The 25828-nt window shown below is 39.7% G+C and overlaps 1 protein-coding gene across 2 annotated transcripts in view; it reads right to left on the bottom strand.

Moving 5' to 3' along the window:
* Positions 1 to 25828, bottom strand: part of GRB7 (growth factor receptor bound protein 7) — a 2830640-nt gene that overhangs the window by 161008 nt on the left and 2643804 nt on the right. For both annotated transcript variants that reach the window (XM_044072739.1, XM_044072740.1), the window contains one exon: positions 9659 to 9746. In XM_044072739.1, the coding sequence (XP_043928674.1) occupies positions 9659 to 9746 (88 nt within the window). The remainder of the gene's footprint in view (positions 1 to 9658; positions 9747 to 25828) is intronic.

Genomic DNA, 25828 nt, shown 5'->3' with positions numbered 1-25828 from the left:
TCTTGATACACTGGAAAATATTAAGGTAAAACCCAACACTCTAATAATGGGTGATTTCAACTACCCTACCATTAACTGGGAAAACTATTCGTGTACCAACTCTTTTGCTCAACGTTTTCTGGAAATCATCAATTCCAACGCCTTGGATCAACTTATCCACACCCCCACCAGGGCAGCAATATCTTAGACCTGGTCATCACCAACATGGGTGACCGGCATTCCACACCAGAGGTCAGCTCCTTGTTGGTCAGATCCGACCACAAGCTAATCATCCTAGACATCCACATCCCGCTCCCAACCCCCATTAGGAAAACAACCATAACAAATTTCTCCAAAGCCAACTTCACGCTTCTTAAGACAGAAGTGGCAAACTTCACTACACCCATGCAGATGGACAATAGAGGTATGACTGCTGAATCCTACACAAATGCACTTTATAAGTACTTACACGAGTGCATGGATCGTGCTATCCCTAACAGAACCAAGATGCTATCTTCCAAAAAAAGGAAGTCAATCTGGTGGTCTTCTGCCATAAACAAACTCTACAACAGAAGAAAGAAACTGTTGCAAAAAAGAGTAAAATCCCATGATTGGAGGAACTCTCTGGTCAGCCTCAGTAAGAAGCTGAGATCCCTCATAAAATCCTCCAAAGCTAGTTATGAAAACAAAATCGCCACTGATACTAAAGACAACCACAAAGCATTCTGTAGCTATGTCAAGAATCTCAATGGCAACACTCAGATCTGCTCTGAGTTACAGCACAATGACACTAAATATACAGAACCAACTGATATTGCCAACATTCTGGCAGATAGGTTCAGTGCTAACTTTACCTCCCTCTCACCCCCTAAAGGGCTCATCTTTATACCGGAAGAATGCAAAGTTCCTGTAATCACGGCTGCACAGGTAAAAACCTCACTCTCCAAAGCCAAGAACACAGCATCCATGGGACCTGACAACATCTCAGGCTGCCTTCTACACGAACTACAGAATGAACTGGCACCCCACCTAAGTACCACGTTCAGTCATAGCCTCACCTCAGGCTTTGTGCCCACTGAATGGCGCACCACAACGGTTATCCCACTCCACAAAGGGGGGGGCTACAACAGACCCCGGGAACTACTGCCCCATTAGCCTGACAAGCCTGGTCTACAAGGCCATGGAACGTATCATCATGGAACTCATAAACAAAGACATTGAAGAGATCTCCCAACTCTGGACCCCACACAGTTCGGGTATGTAAAAGCCAGACATGTCTCCTAAACCTGATAGACTTCTTTGAAGTAGTCACCAAAGCCATAGATGAGGGTAAGGTGGTTCACACTGCCTATCTAGATCTTGCCAAGGTGTTCAACACCATCCCCCACTCTGGAATTATAGATAAACTCACTAAACTAGATATAAATCCCTATGTCACAAGATGGGTTGCCAGCTGGCTTACTGACAGAACCCACACTGTGAAAGTAGCAGACTCCAAATCAGACTTCAGAACAGTGACAAGTGGAGTACCACATGGTTCAGTCCTGGGTCCTCTCCTGTTTGGTATCTACTTCTCTGAAGTACAGGCTAACACAGAAGGTCTTTGGCTAACTAAATTCGTGGATGACTGCAAACTAGGAGCCATAATCAAAACTCTTAATGATGTGGACATCCTACAAATGGGCCTCACTGAGACAGATGCCTGGTGTCAAAGCCATGGTCTCAAGCTCAATATGAAAAAGTGCATTGTCATTCCCTTTGGTAAAAACTCTGTACCCATGAACTACCACATAGGCGGCAGTCTACTTAACACCGAAAATGTGATAAGAGACCTTGGGACACAGGTGGACAGTAGTCTCTCCTTTGATAATCACATCGCCACAGTGGTCAGGAAATCCTCCTATGTGGCACACCTCATCACAAAAGGTTTCTCATCCAGAAAAAAATAGGTCATTGTTCCCCTCTATGCATCACTCATTAGACCCATTATAGAGTACAACGCCCCTTTTGGTATGTACCTCACAAGACATCTACAACAACTGGAAAGGCCGCAAAAACACCTCACAAAGAGGATTATTGGCCTCAAACAGATGCCTTACGCAGACCGACTCAAAAAACTCCAGCTTTACTCCGTTGCATATCGCCTACTCAGAGGCGATCTCTGCCTAACATACAAAGCTATGTCAAACCCAGAGCTGTTGGACATGCTCCACTTAAAAAAATCCGAAACCCCCCCGAGCTAACCTTGTCACCACAATAAACAGAACATGCTGGAGGGATAGATTCCTGTCCCAGAGACTTCCCATACTCTGGAACAGACTACCTATCTATGTCAAACAGAACTCCTCATTAGCACTCTTCAAGAAGAATCTTGATTGGATGGGTAATAGGAAATTCACCCCGAGGATCACTTCTGTGGTTCTGCTTGACAGGGGAGCAGGAAAATAATTTTCTTGGGTGGCGAAAGCCAAGGTATCTTTTTGGCTAGGCTTGTATAGGCCGTAGGGCCAATAGCCTAGTACCTACCTATGAACCTATGTATTTAGATCTATTCCTCAGTTTTTCCACAGGGACTGTCTCAGCAAGAAAATACTGCTTTAAGTAAGTGAATTTGACTGTGGTATTCATTACACATATGTGATTTGCAAAATTACTTCAACCATGAGAAAGACAGTAATATTACCTTGGTCATTTGCAGTGGCATGTTTTTTCTGTGGGTGGTCATTAAAGTTATGTGCCAGACATTAATTAAAGACTGCAGGTACACATATATACCTACCAGGCACAAAAACGGGGGGAGACTGGTGGTGCATGGATTTTACGGGGACATGCAGGAACAAGGAGGATAAGTTCACTGTTTTCCATATCTATAGAGTAATACTTGAAAAAAAAACATGGAAAGTAAAGTCCAAAGTGGATTTTGGGACTTCTGCAAAGAAATCCACTCATAAGCCAAGAATCTCTGATGCAAGGAATAAGTTGCTACTCCAGGCCCTCTGTCTCCATGGACAATGTCTCTTTGGCACGCAAATGACCAGCCCTAGTGGCACTATGTCTTGAAAGATGCTGTGGCATATGTCAATGCAGCTGCTGGCCACTGCCATAGATAATATAAAATGTACCGCAGGGACAGTGACATCATATATGTGTCAACGAAGAGTTCAACTCCTGGCACAAGATGGTAGGTCAGTGGGCAGGGGGGCATCAAGTGTGCTCCCTCTCATGGAGATGTAGACAGATATCAGAATCTGCTCCAGCACTTATGGGCAGAGACGTCCACAAGGGTGTTGGTGGATACCCTCTCCTGAGTTTAGTGCGTCACTGGCTGCAACACACTCTGTGCAGTACCACTGAGGAGGCATAGGCTATTACCACCACATCCATGGCAGAGTTAGTGAGGATGACGCAGGGTGTGCATGATGACCTATGGAAATGCATGTCTCATATGTACGATTATTTAATAGAGTCAGTACCTTTCAAATTTTCAGTGCAAGAAATCTGGATAAAGACTGACAAAATGGGGGGACAAAAGCCCCAAAATAGGGACATATTTTAATTATTACTTTTATAAGCTTAGAAAGTTGCTAAAGTAACAGGACTTGTTTTAACATACATTTTCTGAAGGCTTTGAAGTCTGAAACTCAAATGTATGTCATTATTCAGTGGCTTCAATCCTCAGATCATACCAGCAATTTGCCAGAAAAACACAGATTTGTATGAGGAACAGACTAAAAATATGAGCCAAAAATCTGGACATTCTGCGAAAATCTGTACAGTTGAGAGATATGGACTCTCAGACACACAATGGAATGTACAGTTTCCTCCCAGGCTTGCCTGTCAGGGATGAGGGGCCTCTCACAAAGCTGGTCCACTGCTACATCCACAGGTAGTTGCCATTTTGGCCATGGAAGATCAGTGTATAGCTCATGCAGTGCTAGAACATCCACAGCTACTTGTATAGGAGTCTGCACCCAGGAGAGGACATCCCCAAAGGCTTTGACAGTTGCCACAGTGACAAGTCCCAGAGCAAATGTTGCTCATAGGCATGCAACACATTAGCATCTAGCTAGGCCATGGTGCATACACTACAACTTCTGGTAGAGTCAGCTCCTGCCAGTGGTAACATGCACTGGCTGAAGAAACCCCTGCCTGACATGCCCTGGACCAGTCCAGTAGACTGAACTACAGTTCTGCAACTACTGTTTAGGCTGTATCCAAGTAGATCCACAGTCACAAATTTGCAGCCCCCAGTATATCTCTCACACACACACACACACACACACACACACACACACACACACACACACACACACACACACACACACACACACACACACACACACACACACACACACACACACTCTTCAACTGGCACTGGCTTTCACAAAGAAGTTTAGCTTAACCCCCTTCCCCAACATTGTCAGGATACAAATCATCACATTTTAATTTCCTAATTCTCAGCATTTACACATTTCCCTGTGACATCCACTCCTGTACTTCATTTCCCACTATTCAAGTAATCACAACTATGCCCAGTTCTTTTTACATTACTATTTGGTTTGCAATGTCTGATGCACAGCATGGCTAGTCTATGCATCAGTATGCACAGCCTGGTGTTAGCTTTGTATGAATCAGCTTCAGAACACAGCACACAAGAGTAAAGCAATGTGCAAGCTCCTACCCCTTTGCTAGTGCTATGGCATATGGTGCCTGCCTCCATATTTCATGATCATCTCCTGCTGTTGGCTTCTTCACTGACTCATCTGACTTGACCTCCATTGCCTGGTGTACTGGGAATAGTCTAGGGCCCCAAGTACCTCACAGAAGCAAGCTATATTATAAAAATTCAGCATGGTGGTGGCTCTCTCTTCTGGGGTATTTGGGAAGCACTGATGTTCCCCTACATGCTGAAGCATGGCACTGGGAAACTGATGGAGTATTCCTGAGGCAGATGCCCGTGACATGCCCACTGTGTCCCCAGTAGGTTTATAAATGGTCTTTGTACACATGCCTTATTGTCCACTGGGATGGGTACTCCAAGAATCACAGAGGGCTGTAGATGAGGGCAATACATGTCCACAGTTTTTGAATGGTGTTCCCTAATGCACAATACCAGTCCACAATATTGTGATGGAGTCAATAAAATGTTAAAAATAATCAAATGACCCGGAGTCTCTTGAAATAACATCATGCACCAGCAGACACTGCCATGGCAATAAGAGCCTCTTGCGGTTACACATTTAGTATTGTGGCAACAAACCCTATTATTATTTAGTGATGTTCTTACTCCCAACTTGAAAATTTCACCATGTTCAAACCTGCTGAAGGCACAGTCTTGTTGCACAGAAGTTAAACATTTATGAATTGCTCTGTCAATTTATTTTGCCACATTAGCATATATAGCAACGATAACATTGCTCACTACAATGTCATTAAATGGACATTAGCATACGATGGGCCCGCCCTTGCCACTTGTCCTGCCAGCCATGGTAAGCAAGTGTTTCTGAAAAGTTTTCTGAATCTCAACCACTGTGGCTATATTAACAATTAGATTTAAATTCATATATTCTTACTTACAAAATGAAGACCAGATTTATTTTACAAATGCTGTATCAGGATATAAATCTTTACTGTTATTGATTATGCAAAAAAGAAAAGTTCCTTTTTTTTGGTTCCCAGCCCCACTGCCCTATGTCTGTGCTCATGGATGGCACACCCATCCCTTCCTGCCACTCCTTCAGTTACCTGAGAGGCTAACTGAACCCCAGGTTGGATGGGATGTAGTTAGGGCTTTCTCTCTCTCTCTACTTCACCAGAGTGTTTCAAGAAAAATTCCTCTTATCCTGTTAAATTTAGATGAGAAATTATTTTGCTTTTCTTAACTGGACATATTTGTTTAAAATTTTACAGAAATATAATTTTTATCTGATGTTTTATATTTAAAAAAATGTATATTAAAAACACACAATTATTTTATCTACAGAAACAGAGATTACTGTACAAACTAAACAATGGTGTTCTTTCTCATCAGTCCTTTTCCCCATGGCAGTTGAACCTTTAGCAAATTATGAGGCAGAATGAGTTAATGAAAGGGATTTGAATCTGAATTATCTTTCTGAGTGACATGATTATAATGATTTACAAGTCTGTTCATCACATAAGTAATATCCTGAAAGTTTAACTTACCAATTTAAAATTTAATGAAAAATTCTGTTTTAACTATTCAAAATGTGACACACAAAATAATTATAAATGATTAAAACTGGAATTGTAAACAGCAAAAATACCTTGGTATTGCATTAAACATAATTTAAATGACACAGTAATATTAGCAGTACTACTGGTATTAATGCTTGAATGTAATATCACATTTTATTTATTTATTTTTGTTGTTGTTTTTCACTTCTGGAGAAAAATAATTCTTTATTAAACTAGTTCTGTTACCAACATTATTAAATTACTCAAATTAACAAATTACTGGTTTATTTTTATGGTCCCCTCAGAAGCCAAAAATTGTGTTTAAATACAGTAAACCTTGGCATAACAGCAGAGTTAGCTTTCCTGTTACTGAGTCTTACATACTGAATTCCATTTTTTCAGATGCATGTTTACCTATGTTTACTTGTTAGACTGTTTATATGATGCAGTATATAAATACATACATGTTGTTTTATTAAAAAAGGTAAAGTATCCAAGTCCCTCAAAATGCGTCTGATAATAAAATTATCTTAGTTCTGTATAATGTTCTGCAGCAATATCTTCTCCAATTTAGTTTAAATATATAAACATGTTTAAATAATTTCTATATCATGTATGTGATGTGTCTATATATGCATAAAAATATTGTTATGAATTTGCTGTATAAAGGCTACACACATATACATATATGTATATATATATATATATATATATATATATATATATATATATATATATATATATATATATATATATAATTTAGATTACCATTTTAAAATTGCCATGCAACAGGTTACTTTTTTTATTTAGAAAATTCATGCTACTCCAGTCTCTGGAAATAAACAACATAAGTTATTACTCCTAACCACATCAGTTCATCCAAATCTCATCTGTCCATAATATAAAAAAAATATCTTGAAAAGGTAAAGTATAATTCTAGTGTCTTTTTTTTTTAATCAAGACAAGAACATTTTGGAGTTGTTGTTGAGTACTTTGAGACAGTTTCAAGTCTTTTTGGGATATAAAATTAATGAAGATAAAACAAAGACTATAGCAGTAAACTACATACCCACACGTTAATTGGTTCAGCGATACCCATATCCATGGGGATATGATACAATGAAGTATTTAGCTATATGGATTGAAATGGATTCTGTTATGGTAGCCAAGTATATGTGGGAAGAGACTAAACAAATTATAAAAAAACAGAGAAGGTGGAAGCTCTTGATTATGGAAATGGATAGTAAGATGCAAGCAGTGAAAATGTTTTTAGTCCCTTTAGTTTTATATAGAAGTCATGCATATTTTTCTCGACCGAGGAGAAGTTGTGGATAATGCTTTATAAATACTAGAATGGATTTGTTTGGGAGGAGAAGAGGGCAAAAGTTCAGTTTGATAAGGTGAGTCTCCCCAAAGAAAAAGTTGGTTTAGGATTACCTGATTTAAATTGATACTTTAGAGTCATGCAGAAAAGGTCCATATACATAAGGGAAGCAGAAGGTTATAAACCAAAGTGAAATGAAAGGTGATAATGACTATGAAACTGATGGGGGGTCAGTAGATAAGCAGAGAGTAGGATTTTGAACAGAGATCCTTAAGGAGAACAGCAACAACAACCACTACCACAGGGAATATTATACTCAAAAACTTCAAGAAAGCAAAAGCTATGGTGGAATTTGAGAAATGAGGTTTTGTCAATAGGAGTGACTACAAGAAGGGGTGAAGAAAACAGGTAAGTAGGGCTGGAATGTACTGGAGAAAATGGGCAAAGGAGCAAATGTATTGGAAGTGAACAGGTAGAGAGGGAAATGTAATAGAGTGGAATGAGGTCAAGCAGAAATTTGGACTACAGGTTAGAACTGTTTTCTCTTTCAGGAATTGATATCAGTGTATAGACAAAGACAAAGGGCTACAGGAGTGCTAAGTAAAAGACTTACTCTGGTAGAGCTTTTAGTAGAATCTAGAACAGAAGCTATGTCAAAAACTGGATAATTGGTACAGCATATAAAATACTGTGTGATAACTATAAAAGTCATAGGAGGTTAGAAAAGACTGGGAAGGGAGAGTGGAAAGGTAATCCACAACAGAACAATGACAGGACATCTGTATGGCTGCCAAGTATGCCAGAAATACCAGAAGAGTAAGAATTTTTACTTGGAAGTGTTTGCATTGACATGTTTGTACCCCATGCAGGCTTCAGAGAATTTTTCTTTGGGTAGACAGTAAATGCTAGAGGTATAATGGAAAAGAGAGAAGTAACTGAGAACATTAAAAAGATTTCAGAAATTCTCTGCAAAGTACTCAGTCAGAAATGTTGGGGAGTAAATGGCTGTAACTAAGAAAATGATAATTTTGAGCTGGGATACAGGATGTGAATTGCTTATACATACAAAGGCCTCACTAAGTTTAAAGCTATTGACTGCTACAAAAATCAATTACTAGAAAATGGAAGTCAAAATTTAAATCAACAATAATTGAAGTACTTAATATTGTAAAGGAGAAAAAGAATTATAAGATGGATTTTGAGAGAAGGGAAGGAGCAAATTACATAGAGGAGGTCTCTGACTATGACCTGCATATTTTGTGTTCAAGACAAGGATGCCATGAAATTCACCACAACAGCGAAGCTTGAGAGGTGAATCTTGGCGTCCCTATCGATAACACATAATTAAGGGTTATGATTGGAGACCTGATCATAGTTCTTTGTAGTGCATGGATCTCTATCTGCTCCATGTACTATGGGTTACAGAAATAAAAGTGCCATTTGTTTTGCCGGTTTTCAAAGACATAAAGCACTTGGCAAGCACTATCAGAAAGACACAGTAACTCAGGCCCTTATGTTTACAGTCACCTTCCATGCCTCTCAACTGTCCAGATTTGTCCAAATGTTTGCATCATATATTAGTGCTTAACTGATTTCTCTTTTTTCTGGATCTCGGAGCGCAATCATCATGCTCCATGCACTATACAGAAATAAATGGAATTTGTAGGAACAATACATGCAAAATAATGTTCAGGATTAGAAGTGAAGTTTGATGTTTAAGGTTTAAGGGAAGGAAGTAACTGATCAAAGTATGTACTGCTGGAGTGAATAACTGTTAAACAAATATGCAACATATAATACATGGACATGAAAATCATTACTATAGTTTGTTTTCTTTTCTCTTAATGTATGCATGCCTATTTCTAAGTGATAATTTAATAAAGGTATTAAAACAAAAATGTGTTATGGGTAGATAAGTTTCAATTAAATAAACGTGATCATTTTTAATGCCCCAGTCTCAAGTTACATGAATGTATCATAAAAGCTATACTAGTGTAGCACAAAAGATGTGAAACCGAGTGTTCATCTATTTCTGTCTAGTTTAATCTCTCACAATCAATTAGAAAGCAGCAATGTCAGACACAGCAAACACAGGCACTTATATGTTTTGTGTAAAAAAAAAAAAAAAAAGTAGCAAATAACCTGACTTGACCTTACCCGTCCACGAGGCCTTGCTGAATAATCAAGCGATGTGCTTCTTCCCGAGAGATACGACCATGAAACCAGGGCTGTGCTCTGTGGATTGCTATGAAAACACAAGATTTAAGAAAAATTCACCTCATAAGTACTTTCTTCTTCTCATACATAACAGTACTGAGATACAAAAAAATAATTTCAAGCAAAGAATTCAAGAGCACACAACAGCTAGTTTAAGTAAGATGAAGATATTATAGGTGCTGTATCCTGTGTTTGAATACATTTAAAATGTCAGCATGCAACAATCCAAAATGTGTCATTATAAAATAGTGTTAAAATAAGATCTGAAATGTATGCTGTGTCTATACAGGGGAACATCTAGGGAAAAAATTCTTTGGATACTATATGTAAAATTGATTGTTAGATAAATGAAAAGAATAACAGAATCACTCTGTCCTAAAGTTGCAAGTTGAAGAACTGAGTGATCTTATTAATACATCTGGGAAAAATATGAAGCAGCTATGCTTGTTAAACAAGTCCTTTAAAATGTAGCATGGTTTCAATACACAAAAAAGGCTTAAACATTTCCAGAAAACATGCTGAAATTTCCAGACATGAGGTAGAAAATTTGCTTTACAAGTCCAATACATTAAAAAAAAACTTGTACTACCAAACCATATATTTTCTATCACAAAAAACTTCAAATCAGTATTTTAAAATTTCAGCTTAATTGGCAGCTTTCGGACTGGCAAACCATGTCAAAGAGTAATAGTTCCTTTTGAAAATCAGTTTAGTTTTTTTTATCTGTAAAGAGTATAACCCCTAACCAAATTCCATGTAGAGCCACAGAGATTAAGTCCAGCAAAGCTTGTGTTTAGTCCCAGACTACCAGACTTTTCTATAAACAAAATTCTCTATGAAGGGATGTAACACTAAAATAGATCACCTTTCACTCTCAGATATGAAAGTATAGATTTACTTTTCTTAGCTGAGATTTATCATCAGGTTATATCAACCATAATATTTACAATCCATCCTCTGTGCACTCATTATCTGAGCCTTCAAAATAACCTTATATGTTGACCAGAGATCTTGTGCACTCAAGTGCTGGTTTAATATCACAGGTTAACAGTGGAACCATAACAGGATAGATGTTTTTTAAATGCCCACATAGACTCAAATCTGTTAAGACTTTGCACAAAAGTGTTCAATATTTGATGTAAAAGACAGTTTACTATCAACTATTACTCCTGAACTGCTACTGTGTATATATATATATATATATATATATATATATATATATATATATATATATATATATGTATGTATGTATATACACACACACACACACACACACACACACACACACACACACACACACACACACACGCACACACACACGCACACACACACACACATCTATATACACACATTGTTAAGCCTAACATTTGTTAGTGAAAACTCAGTAATATTTTTGATGGCCCAACGTCATTTGAGCTGATTTCAAGATGTTTATTACCATTCCACCGTCCAAAGCTTTTTTTAAAACAGTTTGTTCTCTCGTGTTATGATTTTAGCAATTTTAAAATCAACTGCATGTTTACAGATCATTACGGACTTAGGTAAAATTATATCGCTGTTGTGCAAGAAAAAAGAAATGGTGCAAGGCGTGATTTCTGTGGTAGGCCAACTTTAATTTCCTGCATTGGACCAAATCTGCTCCACACCAGTTTCAGGCATTCATTTACCCAATCAGATAAATCAGGAATCAGTCTTATATTCAGCAACTGTTTGGTTAACACTTCACTGTGTACCTGATCAAAGGCTTATGTAAGTCAGTTAAAATAACATTGCCTTGAAGTCCTTGATCAGCTGTCTTAAAACAGAGACCCAAGTGGAATAAATTCATAGTACAAGAAAGTCCCTCTCCAAATGCATAGTGGGAGATGTCTAGATTCCACACAGTTGATAACCTCATAAATATTCTGTCATTAACAAACTCCTTCAATATTTTGTACAATAACATAGCAGACTAATAAGACTGCAGGAGTTCACAGTATATGTCTGGCCCTTTCATTTGTACAAAGAAATGATAACTCACTCCTTCCAATCTCGTACAACAATACATTCTTGGAGACGCCTCTGAAATAAATAAAATTGGTGAGACGGCAGGTCTAATCCCTTTCACTTCTCAGTCAGCCTACCTAGACCACTGGTCTTCCCAGTGTTTAACTGGCTCAAAATGTTACATACTCCTCTTGTTTTCCAACCATATGTTGGAATGTTTAATGATTTATGTCATTCTAACAAAAGGAAATAAACACCCAGTCTACTTCCCCACAAACTATAATGGAAAAATTACAATAAAAGTCTTCAAATGAACCCGCCCTCCAAAAAAAAAAAAAGAAAAAAAATGCATACAAATGCATACAAAAAAAATACTTTTAAGTCAAACAAAATATATCAGTATTACAGAATAATAATAAAAAAAAAATAGCTGCGGTGATGGTGCTGCGGTAGCGTTGTCGCCTCACAGTAAGACGTCCTGTTCGATTCTAAGCTAAAGCGTCTTCTGTGTGGAGACATGCGTGAATGGGCGTACCTTCGTTGAAGGTTGTGCGTCAGGCCTGGCAAGTCGGTATGTAAAAATCCACTGCCAATCATTAGTGGACCGGAGTTCCGCTGTGGCAACCCCTAACCGGGAAAAGCCGAAAGATACAACAACAGAATACAGATAAAATATAGCACATTCAAAATGCCAGCAAACAAAAACAGGACCAAATACTCAGAGAAACAAATTCCAATAGTGCTATACAAGAAACTGATAAAATGAAACTCAACCTAATGTTATCTGGCACTGCTACATCCCTCCATTCAGACAAAGAACGCTACTATACCTATGCAACTACACACATACGAGTCTAAAAGCACAACCGATTAAAGGATTGAAACCAGGAGTAAAAACAAAGACAAAAAGGATAAATGGGTGTCTATGATTATAATAAAGGAATCATGTAGTACTGTGGAGTACAGGAATTCTGTTCATGCTGTGTGACTAACTTAGTAAGGAATACTTCAGAAGACTTAAATTAATTTTGAAAAAACAGCACTGACATCTAGGAACAAAATCCAAGTTATAAACCAATTTGATCTTCCTGTCCTAACTTACAGTTTTGGTGTTACTGGCTGGCCCCAAAGCATCTTGGATCAATTAGATAGAAAAACAAGAAGGATGCTTCATGCTCACCAAATGATTTATAAATATCAGTGCATATCAAGATTCTATATTCCACATTCCGAAGGAGTGATCGGTCTCCTTGAAACTGATTACATGTATAGATCTGCAATCGTGGGACTCCACACATATCTGCTGATCTCACAAGACCCAAATGTAGTGAACATTTTGAAACATGAGAAGAATAAATCCAAAATGACTTCTCTGTTTAATTTAACAGAAGCATATAGGTGTCAAGCAGGAATGGAAATTAAACCAGAAGTAGATAAAAAATCAGGCAGCAACTGAATGTGCCAAAAAAACAAAGAAAGAATGTAAGATGAAGGATCAGATGAGAAGGCAAGAAATGTGGAAAATGCATAAATATAGTTGCAAGTATAGAAAACTTCTGGAAGAACCTCATGTTGATCAAGAACAAATGCAGGAATGGTTAAGGAGAGGCAAATTCATACCAAGAGATAAGTTAATATTAGTGGCCCAAGATAATGGGCTGCATACAAGTTGGCTTACAAAGTCCATTGAACATATCGAAGAAACGCACAAATGTAGGTTTTGTAAAACCGAATTGGAAACAGTTGCACACCTCATTGCTGTTTGTGATATACTAATGGCAGGAGGACTGTATACTGAAAGGCTTAATAATGTGGCAAGACTGTTGCACTGGGGACTGTGCAAATATTATGATATTGAAGTGGCTGAAAAACACTGGAAACATAAGCCACAAAGCATCAAAGAAAATGAAGTCTACATCACATGGGATCATCCATTACCAACAGTTCAAAAGACAGATGCTAGAAAACTGGATATAGTGGTCCAAAAAAAGAAGACAAAAGTAGCATTGATCATTGAAATCGCCACACCCAGTAACTATAGTGTCTTGTGTACAGAGGCAAAAAGTCAAAATATCAGGATCTGCAGACAGAAATGACAGCAATGAAAGAAAGACATTCAAACAGTTCCAATAGTAATAGGAGCAACAGGTCTTAAAAAGAAAAGTCTACAATCACATTTAGATAATGTTACCAATACATGTAACTCTGTACGAATTGCAGAAGGAGTCATTACTGGGCACATTGTGGGTGCTGCAAAGAGCAGTAGTGGCTGACATCAAAGAGTGAAACAATACTAATTTCATGAACTTTAATCATACTTTGACTTAGGAATGGAGTACATTCCCGTCATGGTATTAGAAACCCAAAAGACTTGGGAGAAATTTAAAAAAGGGGTTATACCTTGTACCCCACCCTCGCAAAATTTCTTCACCAGTCTCAAATAGCAGCCACTCAGGATACCTTCTTTCCATAAACATAGAAGAGTCCCTCAATAGGTACTCAATAGGCCTTACAGAATTTTGGATCAACCTATCAACAAATGCAGCTAATGAGTAGGTCATACTATTCTGAGCAGCTACTATTAACCTATATGGTGGTTTATTAACATTTTTATGCACCTTAGGTATCCCAAATACAGAGGCGATGGTTGGGTGATCGTTAACCAAAAAGTTAAAACATCCTCATTGATCACCCCTTGGTAAAGGGAATCCTCCAGAAATAGCTGTACCTTCTTACATGCAATAGCAATGTGATTTTAGACACAATTTCATATTTTCCATATCAGTTGCTAACATGTCACAGTTATAATCAACTTTACTCACCATCATCATTCTACCCTCTTTGTCCGGATTCATTACACATAGAGAGTCACTACTTTTCAACTCATTTAAAGAGCCAGCTCTTCCTTACTCGAATTGTAAAACTTTTCTTTAGGTTCAAGAAAACATGGTAGGTATCCTGAATACATTCATAATTATCTACCATAGTATGCAAGGGTGGGCTAAACAAAGTCATTCTTTAAATTGTGTTTTTGTTTTATGTTTGGTAACCCAAAATAATAGTAACAATCTTTAAATATCTGAAGATTTAGTTTCCTAGTAAATAATTTGAATTCAATCAATATATCAGCCAAATCATTCCTCTTGGATGGGACAAATTGTAATCCCTTTCTAAAAAGTGTGAAGTGTGTTTTAGTAAGATTATTATCAGTATAATTAAATGTTAAATCCTTCAAAACTCACCATCTTCCTAGCAAAGGCTGAAATGAATCGACCTTTCTATTCTAACTCCCTTACTGATTTGCTCCTGTTGTTCTTTTTCCAAAAATATCTGCCCCCCCCCTGTTTTTCACATTCCTTGGAGTATAAGGCGGAACTAATTTTTTTTTTATGTTTGTTTGAGATCCTTTCTGATGTCCTTACTTCTGCGTGTTCCTCCTCCAGCACTTCATCATCTACTTGATTAACTAGTCCATGTTTGCTTGTCCTACCTAAGTTTGTTTTATCCCCACCCTCGGTCCATGCGTTATGGCCACCTGTTGCTCCCACAACACTATGCCTCTCATAATTAACTACATTCGAATCACTAGATGTAAAATAAACTTTTGGCAAGGAATATGCTAGATTTTTGTTGTATTCCATTTCATCCCTGTCCATTTTCTTGTGTTTTCTATTGATATTAATTTTTGCCTGGTGTTCCACCTTATCAAAAATACTTTTGTATCTTTCAACATGGTTTCAAACAAAGCATCCACAAAAATATCACTTAATTCATTAGCCTTGTCCAAAAGTTCATTAATTGTTGCTTAATTTTACTTATAGGCTAACACACTCAAGTGCGCTAGCCGTTTAAAAGCATTTATAGCATTTACTGTCTGTTTTTCTTCTGTTTTCTGCAAAAAAGAAAAAAACAAAAAAAAAAATCTTGTTTTCCCGCCTTACTGAACTAGAATAGTCCAGTCTTCAGAGTTTGCTGATCTCTGGGCTTTGGCTTGATTCCTGTGCTATACCATATCCTTATTTGGATAAAGAGAAGCTTCTTTGTTCACCAGTGGGAGTGGGGAGCACTGAGCAGCCTATTTGTCCCTAGAGCAGTGGTTCCAGCCAGAAACTTGTAGTCTATTGGCCATTTTGGGTCAATTCCTAGGTCTTTTCAACCCCCTGCTATAAAGCCCACTTTAGCGCGCTTTTGCGTGATTTAGCGCGGAGTTGCCCATAGAGCACCATCGGGCAGCACCGGTTAAACAAGGGTAAACTATTTCTGGCTCGGTAAAGTCTGCTCTTCAATTTTTCCCTTAGAACTTCTCTACTTGCAATCTAAACAGTCTATTCTCTATCTCAATAGCTCAGCACTTGCTCCTAAAGCATTTTTATATAGGTAAAGTACTTGTATACTAAACAAAGTACTACATTAGCCTAGAATCCCCTTGAATACCCATTTCCCTATAGGTCCCTTCTGACTCAGTTACACAGCAAACTTTTTCACTTTTTCTAGCGTGTCGAAGGGTCAGTTGCTAGCGTCCTCTCCTGTTCAGCTGGTGAATCTGGGCATCTTGAGGCAATGTTACAATTGCCTCATGTACACAGACAACCCACTCCTTCTCCCACAAAACACAAATACATGTGAGAGATGCAACTATATAGCCAAACTGGAGGCTGAGCTCTCTCAACTCAGGACTGGCAAGACCAGACAGGAGGAGAAGGAAACCACGCACACCACAAACCCAGTTTCACATAGAACTATCACAACTGCAAAACAAACACAAACACACAAAGACATACTCGGAGGCACTGATCAAAAATCTACCAAAACTACAGAGGCCTCCAAAGTAGACACCCAAGCAACTGCCACCTCAAGACATAAGACATGCAACACATAGTTCTCAAAGTCAGTGTGCTAAACAGTCACAGCCCTTAAGGCCAAACACAATGCCAGACACACTTGTTATAGGTGACTCCATAGTCAGACACACTGACGTCCCTCTCACCAGACTGAAAAAGGAAAAGATCACAGTTAGCTGCCTGTCAGGCGCTAGAATCCGCCACATAACACAAGCACTCAGGTCACTCCACAGCAAGTACAAGTATGACTCAGTCATTGTCCATGCCGATGTGAACGACCTGAGACATACCTCCCTGGACTACATGAAAAGAGACATAGAGGAACTCTCAGATTATGTAGCCCAGGCCGGTATGACCCTGACCCTGAGCAGTATCCTACCCTCACCAAGAATGATGCCACAATACAGAGACAAAATGATCAGCTTTAATAATTGGCTTAATTACTGGTGTCATTCTAAGGGGATCCAATGTCTGTCTGCCTGGGATGACATGCTTGACAAGCCACGCTGCTGCAAGGGCGGCTTGCACCTGTCACCCTGGGCTTCCGGATATTGGCAAAGGCTCTTGCCACCCCATAGTGCCTTTTTAGGCAAGGCTCAAATGATAAACCTACCGCCTAGAAAACAAAAATGGAGAAAAACTAAGGGTAATACTGCTCAATGCCAGAAGTCTAAACCTCAAGATGCACGCCCTCGAAGCCCTCCTCAGTATGGAGAACATTGATGTTTGTGCTGTGACTGAAACCTGGTTCAAGGCTCCTGAGAGCACCCCAGCACTATCAGGTTATACCTCATATCATGCGTTCCGGCCCCAAAATCCGGACCGAACCACAAAAGGAGGGAGTATCCATATTCATAAAGGATACCCACACCTCCAGGTTAGTGGCAACGCACGAAGCATCGGAGACCATCCAGGTGCAATTAACCATAGGTAAAACTGCCCTACAGTTTGTAACATGCTACAGACCACCTTCTCAAACTCAGGAAACCCACACAGCCTTCCTGAAGACACTGGAGAGCATAAATGTCTCTCCAAACACCATCATATTGGGTGACTTCAACTACCCAAACATAGACTGGGAACATTACTCAAGCCCCAACACCCTAGCCCAAAGGTTTCTTGAGTTCATAAACTCAAATGCTATGGAACAACTAGTCACCATTCCCACAAGAGGAGAAAATATACTAGACCTGATCGTCACAAACATGGGGACAAAATGCTCCACACCGGAAGTATATCCCTCATTGGTGAGATCAGACCATAAATTAATCTCACTGGAGATCCACATCCCGCCCCCACCCCCAGCAAAAAAGACCACAGTGAAGAACTTCTCAAAAGCAAACTTCACACTTCTTAAGACTGGAGTGGTATCCTTCAAGGCCCCAGAGCCAGTGGAAACCACAACCCACGCTGCTGAAACCCTTACAAATGCCTTCTACGAGCACCTCCAGGAATGTATGGCTCAAGCAATCCCTAATAAAATCAAGACCCTTTCCACCAAAGGCAGGTGCCCGGTCTGGTGGACTCCAGCCATAAACAAACTCTACAACAAGAGGAGAAAGCTACTACATGACAGAGCAAAATCCTTAAATGGGAAGGCATCTCTGATCAATACTAGCAAAAACTACGATCACTCATAAAATCATCCAAGGCCAACTTTGAGAGAAAAATCGCTAATGACACAAAAGACAATCATAAAGCCTTCTTTAGCTATGTTAGAAACCTGGGTGGAAACTCCCAGATATGCTCAGAATTAGTCCAAAATGATAAAAAATCACTGAACCCACAGACATTGCCAACATACTGGCAGACAGGTTCAGTGCAAATTTCTCCCTCCCCCCCAAAAGGAGAAATATCTATCCCACCAGAGTCTAGCCTCCCAAACATCTCAGATGCCCAGGTGAGAGCTGCTCTCTCTAAAGCAAAAAGCACAGCATCAATGGGACCGGACGGTGTCCCCGGATGTGTGCTACACGAACTCAATGAGGAACTAAACCCACACATAAGGTTGCTGTTTAATCTTAGCCTTACTACAGGATCGTGCCCAAAGAATGGCGTACGGCAACTGTGGTCCCACTCCACAAAGGCGGTGCTTCTACGGACCCTGGAAATTACCGCCCCATAAGCTTGATGAGCCTTGTCTGCAAAGCTATGGAGAGGATCATAATGGAACTCATAAATAAAGACATTGGGGACCTACAGACACTGGATCCTACCCAATTTGGCTTTGTCAAGGGCAGATCCTGCCTCTTGAACTTGGTCGACTTTTGAAACAGTCACTAAGGCCATTGATGAGGGTAAGGCAGTTCACACAGCCTACCTTGACCTAGCAAAAGCGTTTGACACAATACCCCACTCGGGCATCATAGAAAAGCTCACCAGCTTAGATGTAAACCCATATGTCACAAGATGGGTTGCAAACTGGCTCAAGGACAGAACACACAGGGTTAGAGTTGCTGGTGCCATGTCAGACTCTAAGCCGGTCACGAGCGGTGTCCCACAGGGCTCAGTCCTGGGCCCCCTCTTGTTCGGCATTTATTTTTCTTAAGTGCAGGCAAACATAGGGAGATTGTGGTTGACAAAATTTGCAGATGACTGCAAACTGGGCACCATAATTGACACTCCATCAGACACAGACATCCTCCAGAAAGGTCTCATAGAAATGGATAACTGGTGCAAGAGCCATGGCCTTAAGCTAAATGCCAAAAAATGTATAGTCATACCCTTTGGGAAAAACAAGGTAACCCCTAATTACCACATAGGTGGTAATCCATTAAACACGGAAGAAGTTATCAGGGACCTGGGGACCCAAGTTGACAGTAACCTCTCTTTTGACACTCACATTGCCAAAGTGGTTAGGAAGACCTTCTACATTGCCCACCTGATCATGAAGGGATTCACATCCAGATCAGGAGAGGTCATTGTACCCCTGTACTCTTCACTTATCAGACCAATGATTGAGTACAACGCCCCATTCGGAATGTACCTTACCCGACACCTGCAGCAGTTGGAAAGACCCCAAAAGTTCCTCACCAAAAGGATAAAGGGGCTCAAACATATGTCATACGATGCCCGACTGAAGAAACTCCAGCTCTATTCAGTTGCATACAGTCTGCTCAGAGGTGATCTGTGCCTGACATACAAGGCCATGTCCAACCCGGAATTAATGGACATGCTCCACCTCAAAAAATCCAAATCCACCAGAGCCACGAGAGCAAGAGACTTAAACCTCAACACGGATATAAATAGGATGTGCTGGAGGGACAGATTCATCACCCAGAGACTCCCTACACTATGGAACAGAATCCCAGTCCATGTGAGGCAGAGCCCCTCACTGACTCTGTTCAAGAGAAATCTTGACGAGTGGATGGGAGATCGTAGGTTTACCCCGGGAATCATCTCTGTATCACTGCTGGACAGAGGCACAGCAAATTAATGGGTATAGTATTCTCATCCTAAGGGGTGGTGAAAGCCACACACACTCTGGCTAGGCTTATAAATGCCCTAGGGCAGATAGCCTAGTATGAACCTATGAACCTAATTTTATTATCATTCAGTTTTATTATAAACTGCATAAGCTCAATGCTGTGTCTCTCAAACATGGCCAACAGGTCTTCAAATTCAGTCTACCGTAAAAATAATCCATTGAGAAACTTCTAATACTCTGTTAAATATGCATTGTTGCACTGCAGATTAAGTACTTTTATAAGCAAAGTCTCTAGTTCATTTAATTTTCCGTGAAAACTTTTTGATGTACTTACAAGTCCAGTGTTAAAAATCACTTCAGTGTTTAGCCAGCTTTGAAACTGACCCCTTGGTTCAATTCAAAACATTTTCACACACCCTTTGGACACATGGAATGGATTCTTGAGAAAACAAGTTAACATCTCCAAAATTACGTCTGGGACTCGTTCCTATTTAAAATGTCGTCTGCATGAGGTAAAACTTGCAACCTTACCGCAAAGGTTTATGGGAATCAAAGTCCGTCTAAGGAAGACTACAGCTGACTAAGCTGCTATGAGAACATCTTTAATAATTGTGCAAGTTCCCCATCATTACTGGTGTTGTTCTTCTGATTATTACAACCACTGTTATCCTGTTCTTGCTGGGAACAAGCTCTTGAGATGGAATCCATAGCCAGGATAAATACACTATGTCCCCGCTGAAAGCAACAGTGATATGCCGACCTGGGAAACACCACAAGATACACTGAACACTATCCACTCAGAAAAACAATACCAAAGGCAAACACACAACTAGTAATCCAAAAAAGCCAAAGTAGTGGTGCAATTCCCAATAAGGTCCTGTGTAGTACATTCCAAATCAGTACAATAAGAGACACGTTGGAATAAAATCAAAACACATTTTAATCGCGTTCGTCCTTTAACACTGGGCTTCATCAGAACCATTCAGAAATATACAATATCTCTTAAATAGTTAAAAAAATTCATTACACGATCCAATCATTAACCTACTCATTTCTGTCTTAAAGGCAAATTATACTGTTATACACACAATATAAAATAATACAATACAAAATGAAAGTACTGTTATAAAACCATTGCCTTTTCCTAAATCTGGGCACAATAGAAGTGTGCTCATTAATACCTGGTACCACTGGGACATTACCGGGATGAGAACAATGCCATTTTAAACACAGTAAATACTGTGGTCAAGGTAGTAGGTTCCTTTTTGGTATTGTTGAAAAGGTTAGAAAAGATGAGAAGGGTGTTTTTTGGGAAAATAAAGTAGAAGAACATGAATTAAAGTGGCAACTTAGGTTAAATGCCACAATGGTACCAGATATTAATGAACACACTTCTATTGTACTAAGCTTATAAAGGTCCTGGTGTTCATTAGCCTAGTATATAACTAAAATACATTTAAAATAAATAAATGGATAAATCAGGCTTTATTTATTTACTTTTTTATTTTTAGGTATTTCAGTTTTGATCTGTTTAGATTAATGTCTTGAGGTTAAAACTTTTGGTGATTCAGTTAAAGGACGTAGATCCCAATGTGTGTGTGTGTGTGTGCGTGTGTGTGTGCGTGTGCGTGTGCATGCGCGTGCGTGTGTGCGTGTGTGCGTGTGCGTGTGTGCGTGTGTGTGTGTGTGTGTGTGTGCGTGTGTATACAAAGACAAAGGGCAGTACTAATAGTCATTACACAGGCTGTGAACAAGGACGGTTTCACCATGATTCAGAAACAGCAGCTGCCCTTAGATGAAGCCAATAAAAACAGTTTGAGAAAGACATATGCAAATGAGGCAGTAATGAGATGTAACTGAGGAATACATAAAAAATCTGCAAATATCTTATGTAAATAATGGGTCTTTTTGTCTTTGTGTGATTCATAGTCACTTTTTGAAGCAAAACTGCTCCGTATGTACAAAAGTTATAAAAAGCAAAGTTTCTTCTTTGCAATCTGAAGAAATGCTCATTTTCATTGCCAGCATAGTTGCTTTTCATTCTGTGGTCCCTCATTTTTGCAGAACCAAAATCAAGTGCACCAAGTGTAGTCTGCCAGGCAAGGAGAAGGATAATATGTCTGAAGTTTGCTAAGCAGGAAATATCAGGACAGGTTTAGTGGACAAGTATATAATACAGGCTTTAGTGAGTTTATATGGCCCATCGACAGGAGTTAGGGGAATGAGTGGCCATTCTGCACCTGTGGGTACCAAAGTATGCATATCCTTCACTACACTTGCCACATGGAACTTCCAGAGACAAACTCTGGACACCCTGGGTAACTTATATACTTCTGGCTCAAGGATACTTCAGCAGTTCCCTGACATGCTTTTTGCACATGTGAATAAGTATGTCTATTTCCAAATGTCATCTAAGAACAGATCCAATACCATGCATGCCTCCAGTGAAGTGGCACACTGTCCTGAGGTGCTTGGTGCAAAAGGCTGCACCCATTTTGCTATTATGGCCCCCTTCTGGACCATGGTGAGGGCAGTACTAGAATGGGAAGGGTTACCATTCCATCCACTTCCAGGTACTGTGAGATGCATTGGGGTGTATCACCAACCTGTTGGCTCATCATCTTGGCAGTGTCCATGATGTTTACATTAGTCACACATGCTCACTGTACCATCTCTTATTATATGGTAGGATTCCCCACGGGTACCTGTTTGATAACTGCAAACTATTACACTGTGGTTAACCATAGTCATTTCTGTACTTGTTAAGGGTCCCATCCCCTTTTATTTTCCAGGTGGAACATGGTAATTGCTACAACCTTGACTAATGACACTGCTTGATAACACCCAGAGAACTGCTGAGGTGCACTTTAAAAACCAAATTGAATCAAACATGGATAGTCAAGGAGCAAGTGTTTGGCTTGCTGAAAGCCCATTTCTGTTATCTGGATGAGTTGGTGGGGGAGGGGGCAATTTGTTATGATCCTGCCACTGCATGCAGGATAACTACTGCCTGCTGCATTCTGCACAGCATGATCAGGCGCTGAATTGGTGTGTGCATGCCACAGCCAGTCACCAACAGTGACAGTGCAGCTCCTGCTACTGTTCCTCCCAATAGTGATAACATTGATGGTAACCAGCTAACAGCAGTAACATGGCAAGCCTGTCAGCAGGCTTATGCATGGTACAAGGCAGTGCAGGTGAAGTCCTCTCCATAGCTATGGGCCATGACATGTACTGGATAGCACTGTGAAGCTATGCATGTAATACTTGATGTATGAGTGTTACTTATAGCTACATTGAGTGGCGCTTGGTCAACTTAAACTGTACATCAAACATTTCTTTTTTAATTTTTTTATAAGGTATTAGCCATGTTCATATGGATAGAGTTGAGGTGCCAATGGCACAAATGCCAATTATACCAGCAGGTCTTGACTGAAGTGTACAACAGCAGGCATTATAAAACGTGTTTAGGGCTATACTGTGATTGTTTAGCTCCACTCTCACTTATAGAGTATGATACATTTACCTGTTCACAGAAAAATTCAGTTACCTTGCAGAAATAAGACTGTCTTGATGTTTTTACTTTTACTTATTCATTTATCTTTTTGGCAGCTGTTGTCTACTGTTTTTCAGATACAAGTAAAAACACTGCATTGGCCCTGTCTGCAAAGTGATGTCTGGGTGAGTATTATCTGTGTTACTGATGCTCAAAATTTCACTTACATTTGGAATTTGTTATACAGAATGTTCCCTAAGGATAGTGTGGGTGATTTTCCCAAAAATGAGTGGCTCTGATGACCATATCTGTTGGATGCAGGAAACCTTTTGACATTTAGCTAACAGTGCTGTGGGACCTAGATCTTGACTGAGATGTTCTGTCACATGTTATGGAAGTCGGATAAGGCCTGGCTATCTACTTCCTCAGAGAAGCCATATGAATGACTACAGTACATTCTTCTGATACAACTGGTGTTCAGCCTTCTCATCCAACATGGATGCAGGCAGTCTGTCATCTATATCCAGCTGTATTCCAGTGAGAGTGGTAAGTCTTTACTAGCATGTACATGGAGGCAGGCATGGATGGCATGAGTGTGACCATACTGCATGTGAGGATCATCATGGCACTGACCTCCATTATTCCCATGTACTGATGTATTTCCTATGTATATCATGCAGTACTCTATCTCTATCAGACTCTCAGTGGCAGGAGCCTGGCCTGAACTATGTCTCTAGAGCCAATTGTGAAACAGGTCTTTCTCAGGCACCTCTCACAAGCAGCAGGCATTGAGCTATGTGGTCCCCCAACACACACACACACACACACACACACACACACACACACTTTTATGTTCTTTTCTCATTATGTTGTGTGAGTGCGCCTATGTCACAGCCTTTGGAGCTATCTACATACTGTAGTGAAGAGGACCCTGACAGTACACTGTGCAGCTATTTGCCACTGTCCTCAGGCTCTGTCAAGAGTATGAGAGTTGTGTTATCATTGGTGACAGCTAATCTGCTGCCAACATAAAGCACAAGATGCGGCTGTTTCTGGTGCTGACCCTGTGAATGAATATGTTAAGATGCGGTTAACGTGACCTGTGACAGTTAAAAAGATGTTTCCATAAAGGAATAAGGCCCATACTTACCATGCTGTGTCTTTAGAGTTTGTGCAAGTAGAAATTCTGTAATAAAACTTTCACAATTTGCTTCAAGGAAGGTGAGCCCCACAAAGGCAGACACAGCCTCTTATGTTACATGGGATACAAAATAAGCTAATAAAGTTTGGTGATAGCCTTGTAAAAGCAGGCATTTTCAGTGATGAAACAGTAAACTCAACACACTGTTACATGGCCCTGATGAGACTCAGGCAGAAGTGTTTTCTTGAACATAGTTCTATAGTGGTAGATCATGGTCTATTGTCATTTTTTTTGTTTGTTAAAAATGAAAATAAAAACCTTTTAACTAAGAATGATGTTCCACATCCTACTAAACTGGTAAACCATCACGGGTCTTTCAAGAGTATTCAAATAAGGGACTAACCTGTAAGCTTTGGGATTGGTGCCTTATTTTTCCCTCTCTCAGATTTTCCTCCAATCAGCTTCCCTGAATCCTCCCACCATTGTCTGTAACTGCCTTAAATAAATGACTTATTGAAAGTATTAGAACAAGAACTCTCATCCATCTACCTACTAAACTGAATAAACTACTTGAAACTTCAACAAGGCGTCTTTATTCCTCCCACAGGGGGGGGCATCAGACAGGAAATGTCTCCTAGATTTGCCAGCTACACAGTGATTCTATCTGGACTAATCCTTTGTACTGCTTCCTGTCAATCCTGTCCCCTCTGGGTGACAGGTTGGATATCAGACCTGACTTTTCTGTATTACCTCTGTTTTTCCTTATACAGAATGTACTCCTTATCCAGTGTTACAGGCTGGAGTGTATAAGGGTCATCACATCACCGCTGCTATGGGCAGTTGTTGCCTAACTTTTGTTGTGGCATGTTGCACCTTGTCATCTGATCTTTTTCAACACTGTATCAAAGTGTGGCTCCTTCCCCTACAGTTTGATGTCAATAACTATGCTTTACCTCTCTCTGCTTGTTTTGGTCCTTCTCTTCCAAAAGGACATTTTCCATATGTCCTCAGAGCATCCATGAAGATGCTATTTGCCATGTCTTAGTGTCTGCTGCGGCAACATTTTCTAACTTGTAAGTACATGTTAAACAATGCAACTTACTCACATGCAACTTCAAGCAATTATGGGTCACGTGTTACTGCATATTTTGAAAAAAAAAAGTATTACAAGGATTGTGAAGCATTAATTCTGAGTTCTGGATTTGACTTTTCTTTGCAA

The sequence above is a fragment of the Protopterus annectens genome, chromosome 5.part0 (genome assembly GCF_019279795.1).
Source record: "Protopterus annectens isolate FY-2018-M chromosome 5.part0, PAN1.0, whole genome shotgun sequence".
In the NCBI taxonomy this organism is placed as follows: Eukaryota; Metazoa; Chordata; order Ceratodontiformes; family Protopteridae; genus Protopterus; species Protopterus annectens.
The sequence above is the reverse complement of the archived record's forward strand: the minus strand, read 5'-3'. Positions and strand labels throughout refer to the sequence as shown.